Genomic DNA, 14,147 nt, shown 5'->3' on the forward strand with positions numbered 1-14,147 from the left:
CAACAAACAAATTTAGATTCATAACGGGGCACCTTCTACGATAAGAAGCTAATTCCTGTACTTCCTCAGTCTCCACGGAAAGTGTTCTAAGTTTTCCCGATGAGGATTTCTAATCACAGCAACGCTCGAGAAGACCTCTGTTCCTAGCAAATTAGTATTATCATACAACATTTCTTCTTCGAATTCACTGTATCTCAAAAAGGAAATCAGAAAACCGCGAGGTATCTAGAAATCTTCGCACTTCAACCTGTAAGAAAAACAAAGCCGACATAAGCGGCTCGACCCAGGAGCCTTCACAGAAAGCTTGTATATAACCTCATGTCTGTGGCTGTAACCGTTCATCCCGCGTGTATAGCTACCGCTATATTGAACTCTGTACCACATCAAATTCCCTGCGCGATGGATCCAAACACCACTGGCGCATTGCGCGCCTACTGTGCTTTAAAGAGTACAAAGATTGTGTAGATGGGTGCAACTAATTAAGGCTCATGTCACTTATTTTGCTGATATTTGCTCGAAGCCTGACCTTGAAACCGAAGCTTTGAAATAAAAGTGAAATGAAACGCGAAGGGATGTCGAGCATAATATCACGAGTTAGTGACGAGGCCAGAGGCGCAATTGAGGGGACTTAAGTTTCACTAGAATATACTGTTTATTTGGCTGACGTGTACCCTCTAAAAAACTAAGCAGTTCGGCGCCGGCGAAAACACCAAGAGTGCTCAGCGGACGTCAACCTGCGAATGCCCGTTGCATTCGGCAGTGCTCCATTTAAAGTCGGCAAAGCAGCATCTACATAATAAGGAAGGAAAAATATGGCCAGAACAACCTGGAACATTCTGAAAACGGACGAGAGCGGCTGAAGTCGTTAGAGATAGGTCTCGCGAATCTTACGCAGCCCCGAAAATGATAAAGCCGCGTCGCGGCAGCACTGAGCATGAACATAATCCTTCCGTGCGGTGTAATCACAGTCATAAGGCCGCGTGCTGACGCCGTTGGAAATAACAAATAAATAATTCAATGGTTCGCTAATATATTTATATAATCATGACAACGCAGCTAAATCGGGTGAACTTTTTAGCTCTTTAGCAAAAATTGCATCAAGCGCAATTACTGCATAGAATATATATAAAAAAATTTAGTATTAATATCGAAACTACTTTGGGTCCCCTACTTTCATAACAGCGCCAATGCAAACAAAACCATCCGGCTGCAGGGTGGCCATTTTTCTGCTAAAATAAAATTCAGAAAACCAAACAAATATTCGCGCACTAAAAAAAATCTCAATATTTGCTGAGCAAATTTCAAACATTGCGCGCAAAGGTATCCTAGACCTCAAAGTAGCAAAGTCATGTGCGTGCAAGCGCAAAACTCAAAGATCCAGAATTTGGATGCTACATGTTTGTTATATGCATATATCTGAACTACACTTCTTTTACTCACATTCTGCAGATAAATATAATTCCTACACTGTAAACGCAAGTAAGAACACAGAGAAGTCGGCCACGCCTTGGCTGTGCACCTGCTTTATCTGCGTTACAGTCCCCATAACTCCTTTGGTATCCTAAACCAGCAGTATCGGCCAGACTCTCCGAGGCAGTCTTGGCTGAAAGCAGCCTAAACCATTTCGCCTGTGAAGAATGGCGTCCATCAGGGGCGGAGGATTGTTTTTGAGCAATTTGCGCACAGCGTAGCTTTTGAAAGCGGTAGAGGAAGTTTTGATACAGCCTGGCATCAGCTCCAGGCAGGTGTGGGCTTCTTGCCGGTGTTCGTAACTCAGCGATTGAAACTACGCTGCGCCAATTACTCCTGGTTTCTGCCGAGAGCCGAGCCAGGTACAGCATGCAAAAGGGGAGCATGCTTATCTGGAGCGCTCCAGCTGTGGTCGGCGAAAACGAATATGCGAAAGTTAAAACGGAATATTTATTTTCAGTTGTAAAGCTGTACTAGAACGCTGACGAATAGCAACGCGAACTGTAAAAACACAATCGTAGTGCGCTGCAATAAAGACTCTTCGCTCGCTGCGCAATTTCCTAGCGCATAACCTTCTCCCTTGTGTACGACCTTGTGCAAGTTCCTTTCACAGTGAGTACTTATATTTGCTATGCTCTTTTAATCGATTGTATTGGTTATTCTGCACACACTCAGAGTAGAAGTGAAACCGCAGTGTATTATCTCAAGTAATACATGTTCATCTGAGGGCTATGTAGAGCTGTTCTATACATAGATAATTGTGAAATAGCACCTTATATCTCTTGATTTACAAGTCGCTGTAAGGGCTATTCAGATATGTTGTACAGATAGCGAATGCTTCTTGACTTAGCTTCACCTGTGTGTAATCTGAGTACAAAATGGCTGGATGCGAAATTGCCTGAGATTAAATTTATCAACACAGTAAAGCTCTCCTCTATTATACCCTGTCTAGTGACACTGCCGGTCACCAGAGCATCCACGTGAGCAATAGAGTGAATCCTACGATATGAATAAACCAACCATTAGCTAATAGCTACACGAAACACACCACGTTAGATGGACAAAATACGGGATCCAAGCTTTATGTGACTTGATGTACAGAACAAAAGAGGAGAGTGGAGAAAAGCAGGAATGCAGGACGTGTGTGGACCGATTGCCACCTTCTCAACGCACTGTCAATTCAAACGCTAACACACGTCCTGTGAGCTGCAGAAATGTTGGGGCACTCGCAGCCTTTCTTTCTCATGTGGTCGCCTTCTAATTTAACTGACGCTTGCGAATGGGCGGTGCGCTCAATTAAGTACGTGCTCTATTTTAGCTTTTAACACACCAGCTGCTCTTCAGGAGCTTAAGTGACGACGCAGGGTAAAATTCCTAGTTTATTCACAAACGCGAAACTGTTGTTTCTGATTCTGCAAGCTCCTGAAACTATTATTGAGCATTTCTGTCATATTGCGTGGCAGTTCGAGGTCCAGGAATGCAAGAAAATGAAAATTCTTCCCCGCCGCTTAGTGCTCGAGGTTGCACCGACGTTACCCAAAAACCTTGCTTCAAGTGGGGAAAACAATGTATGCTAATATCCTTCAAAGTTTGTTTGGGACGTTTATCAACAGCGATGCACAAATTATTTCAAAATTTACGCTAACAATGGTATTCTAATTTGGTGCTCAGTAATCATTATTGATAAAAATAAAGCGATCAGCTACACTTGTGATGGCAAATTTGTAAACAAATTGGGAACATTGTTCTTCGTGAAAAATTTTTTTACTCCTGCCAAAAAACGCAAAGTTTAGAATAAGGCTCATTAAGAGACATTCCAGGTACTAACAAAATAGCCAGAGTGCGGAAACAAAATTAAAAGAGCAGAAACTTGAAGTATAGTTGCTAATCAGAATACCCGCATAGAAGAAGAATAAATTGTCAGATTCGCAAACGTTTTTATTTCGAGAAAGAAAAAAAGCTGCAAATAATTTTTGTGCTGCTCTAATGAATACAATTCATCGTTTTTTTTTCTTTTCTATTTGTATTAGAGGGCAAAATTTATGTCTCGGAGAAGTCAATTTTCTATATTTTGCTGCAATGATATGTGTGAAACATATTTTCTGGGTAGAGATTAAAATGAACCGAAAAAAATAATGTAATTTCATGCAGGAAAGGCCCAGTACTTGCCGCTCAATGGTAAGAGTGCATAAATGCTAAAATCCACTGCGCGCGATTGAACCCGCCTGCACCAGCAGCTTTAAGATACTGACGAAAAGAATAGTTGCGTGTACTGTGGGATGTCAGTGTACGTTAGAGAATCCCACGTGGACTAATGTCTGGAGAACTTCACTACGGGTTCGCTCATAGATGGAGCCTCTTTGCGATTCTAACCCTGTAAATTAAGCTTGTCATGCAAAACGATTCATAGTTATACATGAAAAAGAGACTTGTTTACCTATAGTAATGCTCTTACTAAACTGATGGTTGCTTTCACGTGTGTGGTTTTAAATAAAGAGGGAGTAAGACAAGGAAGTAATACCACGGGTAAAGAAATGCTGAATGTATTATAAAATAATGGTTTGCCCTGGCGACCTGATTCGTTACGTAATTTTTGCGTGAATATATTTTTCACCGCAGCATAAGCGATCAAAATATCGGTTTAACGGCTTTATTACATAACATTAATTAAATTTAGTGTCTTTAATGTAGGTGGAGTAGTTTAACAAGTGGCTCCCACCTATTTTAAAACATATTTGAGCTTGGCAGGCTTTTGCGCATGTCCACAGCACTTTATTTGCGACCTTCGCTGAGAACTTTGCACAAAATGTGGCCGTCAGTTCGCGAGCAAAGAATGATGTGGAATTAGAATCCAGTGTAAGAGATGCACTTGCGCCTGCTGTAAATAATATGACAAGGTGTTTTTTGAACCAGTTATTATTTATTGTTTAGATGAAATTTATGTGCAAGCACAGATTAGGCGAGTATACACAAGACAGAAAAGAAACGATCGTTCCAAAGTGAATTGCGACACTTTAAAATTGAACATTCGCTAATTGATGTTCTATAGTGATGTTCTTTTTGCCTTGTGGAACATTAAGCATACACACTAGTCTGAACCGTCACCCAGTTAAGTTACACGCAAACGATATCTGGCTGCAGTGAAAAACATTTTTTAGCAGATTGTAAAATGCGCCATGGAAACAAATATATCTAAAGATTTTGTGCTCGAGACACTTGCAAATTTCTACACTGTACAGTCAAATTCGTGCTCCTTTAATTTTCTACGCCAGAGTAGGTCGTGCTTCAAAGGTAAGGTTTTGCGGCGCTTGGAAACGATAGACTACTTTCACCAATCCGAAAAGCCTGTCCAAATCAAATGCAGCCCTCAAATACTTCACGAATTTAAATAAAGATATTTGTTTTTGTAATATGTATATATCATAACATGAAAATATCCCGGGGCTCATTCAGAAATATGATGTCTAGACCCATTGGTTTCCTGCGCTTTCCTACGCTTTCATTCTATATTCTTTTATTTCCAAGTAAGTTCTTGGAGCTTTTGGAACAAAACTACATGTCGTACTCTTTCAATACGCGATATCGCATCCAGTGTACCAAACCAAACAAAGGGATTCACATGTATCACAATTAGGCAAAAAAACAGAACACCTAAAGATAAGAATTGGAGAATAATACATTAAGGGATGTATACATTTTTTATTATATTTTTGCAGCAAAGGCCGCAGCTGGTTACTCGGAACAAAAACCATGATGAATACATGAAAACTAACATTTTAACGTAATTCAGAATAAGGAATGTGAAGCATAAAGAAGTAGGATGAACAAAGGTAGTTGGTTGGTTGGGGTTTAGAGCCCAACGTTCCAAAGCGAATAAGGCTATGAAAGACGCTTACTGTAGGGCTTCGGAAATTTTGACCTGCTGCAGTTCTTTCATATGCACTGACATCATACCCCACACGGATGCCACTCTGTTTTGTCGCCACCAAACGACCGAAACGCTGCCTTCGGCGGCTGGAATCAAACCGGCAACTCCGGCACACTGTAGTGGGACACCATAACCACTGTGCCACGGCGCGACGGCGAGCAAAGGCAGTAATATTTTTTGCGAAGGCGGTAACATTGAAGACATTTTGTGGCATCAGCCTAAATTATATGTGCTGATAGTAATGAATACGCCCGAACAGTACAATATTTCTGAACTATGACAAGAAAGCGAGTGAAGGCACTACTAGGCCTCTAAAGAACGTACAGCTCTTAAATAGGTCGCTTTTAAAAGCAATAGCACATTAGTATTTCAAAAACCCAGCTTGAAGCTACATATTGCAGCGGAAAAGAAAAATGTTTGTAAAATTACTGATTGACAGCGAAAGATACGGTAGTTGAAATGTGCAAAATGAATAAAAAAAGAAAAAAATAATCAGATTACTGCTTTAACATGCAAAAATAAGAACAAGTTTAACATTAACACGAAACAACACTGAGATACGTTGAAAGCAAACAAGAATCTCAAAAGGTACTTAAAGCTAATGTATACCGCAGGTCTCAAAATGTATTCTGCGTATACTGCAATAAGTTCCATATACTACACGATACCCTTCTGAATTCCTTTACCGACGTTTGCCGCTGGTTTTAACTTTGATTCTTATTGGCCTCTACGACACCTGCTCGATATGAATTGCACGTAGGGTACAATGAACGTTTTCTTCTAGTCTGGCCAGGAAATGATTTCGACTGCCAACTTTGATTCCTCTGAATACATACTGCTTTAAAAGATTATAATTATATGCTTTGATGACAGTCTTTAGCTGCTTGTTATAGTTTTTCATATGGCTTAAATAGGGCGTTTTACAAATTAACTGCGACGCTGCGTGAGCCCAATTGTTGTCGAAAGATGTTGACCCCTGCAAAAAGAATTAAGTAAAAATGAGAACAAACGATTGGAAACTCTGCAGAACCCCTATTATTTTATGTCATTTTACAATTTCTTACACTCATAAACGGTTTTTTCGCAGTGTAAAGGCCAGCAAGGAGAACGTTTTGCTGGGCCAGTTGGGCCAACATTTTTCAAAACGAGCAAAGCGCTAACAAGACATTCACACGAAAGAGAACACGTACAAGTGCTTACTGACAACTGATCTTTTATTGAAGAGAAACGCGCAACATATATTAGGAATTTGCTAGGTGTACCATCCCCGAGCACCAAAGGCGCTTTTATCTTACGAGTCGGCCCACTCCAAGATAGTGTAAAGAGCCATAGCCCCAGAAGTACCGGAATCCTCTTTAAATAAATCTTTTGAGCATTGCATGAAAAGTAGTTTTGAACTTCAGATACGGCTACATAAAGCCGCCTTCCCACATATCGTTATATCTGTAGTAGCTTAGTCCTTGAATACAAAAATAAAAGGTACAAGACGAAGAGGCACTCAAGAGGATTCTGGGAGGGTTAAACCTGTAGTTGTGCCGTATTGTCATCGCACTGCTCAAAACTTGAAGAAGGTGGGAAACACGCTCCCGTTTTTTGTGCCCCTTCCAAGCTGGCTTGATTGCTTCTTCCGATTAATAACCAGGAACCAGGAAAGGAAACGTGTGGAACACGCCATGCCCAATATTATGTGGTGTGCACAGAAGGCGTTGTCGGTCCTGCTCACATGCGGTAAAGAATATGTCGGCCCGACTGCAAGATGTTTGAGGGAGCGTTTGAGAGACCACGAGTGATCGCTTGAGAAAGGCACTGATTCCAATCTGCCGATTTACTGTAAGAAGTGTGAATGCATGCCTCGCCTAAAATGAACTACTGTACTGGATAGAAGTAGAAACAGTTTATCTTGTGAGTTAAAAGAAGCCTTCTTCATGAAAGGAAAGTTCTAGATTGCGTTAGCGACTGATCCAAAGTGCTATATCAGAGTGGGTTCCCTTGTTAGAAGGGTGTAGTTGAATTTCGTGCATGAATTTTGGAACCGCAAAAACGCGCATGCCGGATGAGTTGAAAACCACTATCTCTTGTTTTGATAAGTTGATTCGAAAAGTTTTTTACTCATTTTGTTAGAGCGGCTGATCGGTGTCTTGCAATTGTCTTCGCGTTCTCAAATGCCATAGATCAATTTGTTTGTCGAAGCATCGTTTTTTGCCTATTCACCCGATTGTAACTATTTTGTTATCAGTTTAATGCTTGTTTTTCTGTTATCGGTTTTATGGCCTTTTCATCTTGTGCCGTTTGTTGCCTCTGATTAGTGCCACCACGGTGTGCGTTGTGTGTTTCCCATCACTAAAAGATCAGTTGTCAGCAAGCGCTTGCCTTTGTTCTCTTTCTTGTCAATGTCTTCTTAGCGCTTCGTTATTTTTTGAAAATATAGGGCAACAACCTGAAGATTTTTGTATATTAATTTCATTCCCTAGTTTCGAGCCCGCGTTGGTTATAGTTGAGATGTACAATTTGTTTTAGAAGAGAAATATGCAGCACAGACTCGTGATAATATTGAAAGTCAGTTTTAAACGAAGCTCCACCTATGCCGAGCTGGAACTTTAGCGGGCTGAACGCAGTAACGTAGGCTTCGTCGTTTGTTGGTATTCAATATGCAAGATTTGAAGATTACATTGCAAGGTTGTAATTGGTAATTAGTGTGGAAACGAGATATGAACATTGTTTCAGCAAAGCGTGGAAACGATAATATTGAGTTTTAGAGAGACTGAAATACCTAAGAATGATCTGAAAGACTCTGGTGGTAAGTAAAATACTGCTCAAAGCAGTACTCGTAAGTTCGCTTTATACTGAATAAAAAGCAAGAATAAGAGCATTCATTTACGAGAAAAAGCCAGTGCTGTTTATCTGAATTAGCAATGCTTTTCTGGTTTATATATCTTTACTGTGATGGCATTCAGTGTCGGAATTGCAGGACTTTTAAGCAACTACACAAGACACTACGCAAAAGTTGTACTTGTATCTTATATGCGGTAGGCTGGGGAAAACAGTGATTATAATTATCAGTCTAATAACAGTAAAAACTAAACGCGATTATTACCTTGTTAACATCACAAGCCATTGATGCTTTTACTGAAACCTAAGCAATAGTGTCATTTGATCGCTATTCTAATTTGTCGGAGTTATTAGCGCGCTGCTGCGGGGTGTAGAAAGCAAAGCGAGATCACGATACGCGGCACTAAATTCCTCCCTGGTGATACGGGCGTATGGTGCTTTGCCTAACAACAATGTGAATTTACAGCCCACAGTGACAACGCTTCGGCTTTGGCCAGATACCCAATCGTTTGATAAAACGGTCATATTATCCCGCCGCCTGCGCACAGTGATTCATTGATTTCGCCTGCCAAGAACGAAACGTAATCACTTTGGAGTGTTACTCTACTTTCATGTAAGACCGAGCCCCACATGCAACAGCTGCGTGATGCCAGGTACAACATTCCAGACGAGTGAGTGCTGCGTTTCCAAATGCATGGAAGGATTTGAGTGAAATTTAGGACATGCATAGGTACGTTACGACAAGTCTACAAAATAGTTTTAAAATGGGTACTGTTTCTAAATTTTCAATAAGGCCATTCATGCTAACTGCCGGAAAAACATTCCTTGTTGCATTTAGTTATCTGCTGACGGCATAACTCCAAATATCACAGTTGGCGTCCACGTGGCGGCTAATCCCATGAAAAAAATTTACTCTTTAGTAGGCCTTTTCGCGTTTGTTCTACAAATCCTGGAAGTCTAACGTTGAACACCGTACATAAACGTCCGGTCGGTATATGGTGCAAAAACGTAAACACCGTGCATTTCCGGCGGTGTATGAGAATCATGCTTCCTTAGGCCCGGTCAAGGCCCTTTTCGCGGCAGGGGAACATGTGTGCTTGCCGCACGTGTCAGGCCAGTGCTCGCACAAAGTTCGAGCTTCTATTTAAACGTGGCTGTATAACCAGCGCGCGCTTTTTTACAGTTCCGTCATGACTGTTCTTCCGAGCTATGTGTTCCTGCTCGCTGTGGTCGCTTCAGTGGCTTCTGGCAGTACACCGTCCGTAAGTATAGATCGCAAATACAAGCTCACAAGGTTTCAATGCCTTGTCTGCCAAATTAAATCTCGGAGGCTCTTGTAATTAAGTTTCTAAAAGCAGGATAGCCTTTCTGACATGTTACAGCAGAATAGTCGGAATATTCTCTTCATAGAAACAAGAACTTATCATTTGTTTTTTGGCAGTGTTGGACACGCACAATTTTATCATTTGAACGGGATAGCGTCTAAGGCCCGATCATTTAAAAAAGTATGAGCAATGGAGTTTGGCGTTACTAGATTTTTGATCCAACCATCAAGACCATGCTTCTGCACATAGTAGTTATGTAGTGGGCAGCGAGGTTTAGATTTTCTGGGGAGGGCTATACGTATACGAACCTCATTTGGCACTTGTTTACCAATGCATTTTGCTCCGCGTTGAATTCTCACCTTCTCCCTTATTAGCTCTGTACTTAACGATTGATTTAGGTTTTTATTACAGTGACGGAGGCATAAAGCTTACGAAACGGAATAGAGGAAGCCGAGCGGATGATTTCACAAAATGGACTGCATGGTTCTACGACGTTCAGAAAGAAACTGTTGTTACTGCCTCTGAGCGGTCGGAGCGTTTTTCTTCTACGTCTATAAGCGTTTGTCAGGAGACACCAGCAAGCGTTACCTCTTACGATAATTTTGAATGCATTACAAGAGTATTTTTGCCGGATAATAATGATTTTTCCTGTTTGTTCTAAATAGAGGATAATTGAGATATCAATCGAAAAAAAAATTCATTCATGCATGAAATAATTAAGTTAACAAAAGCTTGAAGATTGCTGCGTTACTCAAGTTTTTTGTATAGTAATTAACAATTACCGTTCATTTATGTTAGAATCGTGAAGTGCGATACTCTACTGCAACATTCGCCGTTTTTTATTGAAACCAGGGTTCTTGTTGGCACTAAACTGATTAGGATCTTGCATGCATCAGGCAATAGCACATTTTAATTTTCATTATTGATAGCAAAGCGAAAGGCTGTATCTTTCCTGAAAGAAATCGTGCCAGTGTCCCCAACCATGCCCCACTTCGTATGCCATATAACACAAGATTGCTGCGAACAGCAGTCTAGGAAGCGGTTATTTCTCTGCGAAAATGTAAATTTTTTATAATTCCAAAGTGGACAAAGTGGAAAGAATATAATGCCCGAGTAATTGGTGATCATTCTCAGTGAAAATTCCTGCGTTTGTGTTGCAATTTATACGCTCCAACACGTTCATATATTACCTATATAATGTATATGTGGGTTATTCGATGAATACACACACTATATGTTTCAAAACCTCCTTTTCAGAACAACCAGACTCAGGTGCTGATAGATGCGGCAGCAACGCTCGATAGCGACGTGGCAATTTACGACTCTGTCGAGGACCCCAGCCAGCGGTGCATGTACACTACTCGGCCGGTGTTCCTCCCCGAGGAGCAGTTCGCAGTCTATGTTCTCCACTACCCGGACGGAAACGGGTGGGTCAGCGTTGTGCCTTCTGTCAATCTACGCTTCTCTCGCGAAAGGCTATTCGAATGTATTTCGTACGATAAATTTCTTTGTTAATTATTTTAGAGCTATAAGGATCACACTCAAAACAACCGAGTAATAAATAATAAGGCCAGAATTCTTCTTAAGCAGTGAAATTGCTGCTTTTAAGGTGCTGTTATGAAATTCGGAAGGAGAAGCAATTTTTTCACAAGTAAAGAAAAGTGTTGTTGGCATTCAAATATTAAAACGTTAGTGAAGCACGGATGTTCGGCATTGTACACAAGAAAGGCTACCCAAAATCCTTGTTTTTTCTAGCATTAGGCTCTTTCAAATACCTGGAATAGTTCGTATATGCCCAATTGTAAGTTAAAATGTCTGCAGTCGGCGCGCAGTTCTGTCGGTCGTTCCCTTTTCAAGGCTTTCATCTTTATCTCCACATTGAAAGCTGAGAATGTATGCGTAGACATAAGCAGAAATCTCACGTGAGATTACAAATATTTGGGTCAAAAAAATATTTTTGAGTGCTCCAAGTTTTAGTTTTATTCCTCGCCAATTGAAGTAATGTTGCATACTAAGTTCTCTGCCTAGAAAACGTTGTATTTCTTCCATGCAAACGTAGTGTTGCTTCACTTAATCTACTACAAACATATATTTAAGGCTCTACCGAACACGAATTGAATAGCCAGATCCCATCGAATATGAATGCAATAATTTCCATGTTTTCTTCCCAGTGTTCGTACACTAGGTGTGGAACGTTGAAACGTGTCTCGGAAATTTATATCAAACTACATTTTTTTAACAGTTTACAAAAAACAGTTTACTGCGTATATCAATTGTGCATACAAAAACGAATCTTAAAAAATAAAGTGGCTTTACACAGCTGCTATTAGAAAAAAGCACTGCTCAGTGAAAAAGAGTACGCAGAAGTGGAGGAAATTAGTAGATTCACTATGACTATTTGTACAGCTTGGAAACACGAGAGCGCCCCACTGGAAAGAGCATCTCCCTCATGCATGCCGAAGATTCCATCAGATATATGTCAAGGCTTTATACTCCATCATGTAAAATAAACAAGTGATTAAATATATTCAAGCACTCGCACTGCAATATATAGCAAAGGAAACTAATGGTACAATATCAGAATAATTTGAAGCCTTTACCTCAACACTACATTGGTAAGAATCGAATTTCACCAAGCAGTATTCATAAATATTTTATGAAAAATAATATTTGACATCACAATAGCTGGAAGTTTAGAAGTATTGCAAAAGACGTGAAACAAATCATGTTCTGACAAGTAATAAACACACAATTTCTAAGGACAACTCGGAGTAACAGTCGCACGCCAATATTTCCTTTATAACGGGAAGAGAGCAAGACACTCATGAGGATCTAAGTCTTAAATCGTGAATGGTCACCAACACAAATATTGGTTAACAGTACTGCAGAGCCCTGAGTGTAGTGAAAATAACATGGAATCTTTAACAGTGTAAAGTCGTCATACACTGCGGGTAAACGGATTTCTTCTGAGATAAGTTACCGTTTTAGAGCAAGTTGAAGAATGTGTTTCGATTTTTCCAAGTAGGCGTAATGATAAGGTACTTCATAGCCACGACTGAAGAGCTACATACCTGTTTGAAACACTGCAGTGAAATACTGCACTCTTCGTTTGCTGACGCTCAAATACACTGACACACGGCGTTATCGCATTTGCTGCGCTCTGGGATCTGCATCGAAATAAATTATTTCATCCGCAGACAAGTTGCTTTTGGTGCCTTATCTGTTAAGTTCCCAAGCCAGTATGAAACGGAAAGTAGCTGGAGTGTCAAATATTCAGTTATCGATGTTCACACAACCCAATTGTCAGTATCGCCACAAAGAACAATTACTCTCTTTGTGAGCGTCTATGATGCTCAAAGAAACGTTTTTTAGAATGTCTTTCTCGGTCTTCTCCTGATTCCTGGACCGTGGACTCCACTATGTGATATCTCGAGGACGTTCTGAATGTGACAGGGGAAGTTTCTGACCATAATAACGGACAAATTGAAACCTAAGATCAAACCAGCCACCGTATTCCAGGTTTGCTTCCTGAGCAAGGGCGCCTGGAGGTTGACACGAGAACCAGAGAACATGACCGGAGCTTTAAAGCCTTCCGCAGTAGCTCACTAATACCTCGTACATTGGATGGTCCGCACGAATAGACGTTTCGTCCGTGTGGTGATTTCAACAAGAGGCACGTCCACTTGAAGAAGGAGGAACCAGCAAGTGTCTCCTATATAAACCTGGAGACCTGTCTAAATACCTGGCAGTCATTCAAGCAGGAGCTGCTAAACACGTTAATGAATTCAATCTAGAAGCTTCCATTAATAAACAACCCTCAATGCCCGAGCCCGCAAATGCTACCGCTGAGCCGAAGTTTGCGCTAATCACCCGAATGTAATGTTTCCAAGTCATGAGAGCTAGCCGATTCATTATATCGCCAAGAAAGCTGCGTCAATTTTTGCTATCACCAACAACAGCTCACGGGTATCTGCGACCAACGACCAGGCCAAAGGTAGCGACCACAGGAGTTCGACGATCCCCGTGCAGTTGAGAGCACTTGTCCCCAAGTCGTCTGCCCCGTTCCCCACCGCAGTTATTCGCGAGTTTTGCATTGTTTGGCTGTAGCCTCGCTACGGCTATTCCAGGAACGGGTTCTTCCTACCGACGAGGATTATGAAAAAAATCACCTTAGAGGGGGGTTGGTTGGCATGCGCAAGAAAAAGAAAGACGAGGCGGAACGTTTGGAGTTTCAGTGCCAACTGATTTCCATTGTTATGAGCTGGCCACTTTTCCGGTAGCCGGTAGACTTCGGTCGGCTACGGGTGGTTACGTTTCGCTAAGAGCTGCGTTGCTTAGCTGTAGCGTCCCTCGGGTTCTCCACAACACCCCCCCCCCCCCCCCCCCCTCGTAAGAGCAGAAAGTAAACCAACGAAATATCTCACAAACGTACAGGTCTAGTCGGCTTGGTGCGTTGAAAGTCTGGCACTGCGCGTGTGGTGGCTGCTGGTCTCTCTCACGGTAGAATCCGCTGCCATGGGACTAGGCGCTTCGTCACCGTCACGGATGCTAGGCGGTGGGGTGAGAATGGCTGTTGTGGACTGAGCTTCCATCAA

At 41.4% G+C, this 14,147-nt stretch overlaps 1 protein-coding gene across 1 annotated transcript in view; it reads left to right on the plus strand.

Moving 5' to 3' along the window:
- The first annotated feature begins 9,417 nt into the window (after positions 1–9,417).
- Positions 9,418–14,147, plus strand: part of LOC146194920 (uncharacterized) — a 45,880-nt gene continuing 41,150 nt past the window's right edge. Inside the window, exons 1-2 of the mRNA XM_084596673.1 lie at positions 9,418–9,489; positions 10,810–10,979. Of these exons, the coding sequence (XP_084452799.1) occupies positions 9,418–9,489; positions 10,810–10,979 (242 nt within the window). The remainder of the gene's footprint in view (positions 9,490–10,809; positions 10,980–14,147) is intronic.

This window comes from Amblyomma maculatum, chromosome 3 (assembly GCF_055883805.1).
Source record: "Amblyomma maculatum isolate TAMU_Amacu chromosome 3, ASM5588380v1, whole genome shotgun sequence".
NCBI lineage: Eukaryota > Metazoa > Arthropoda > Arachnida > Ixodida > Ixodidae > Amblyomma > Amblyomma maculatum.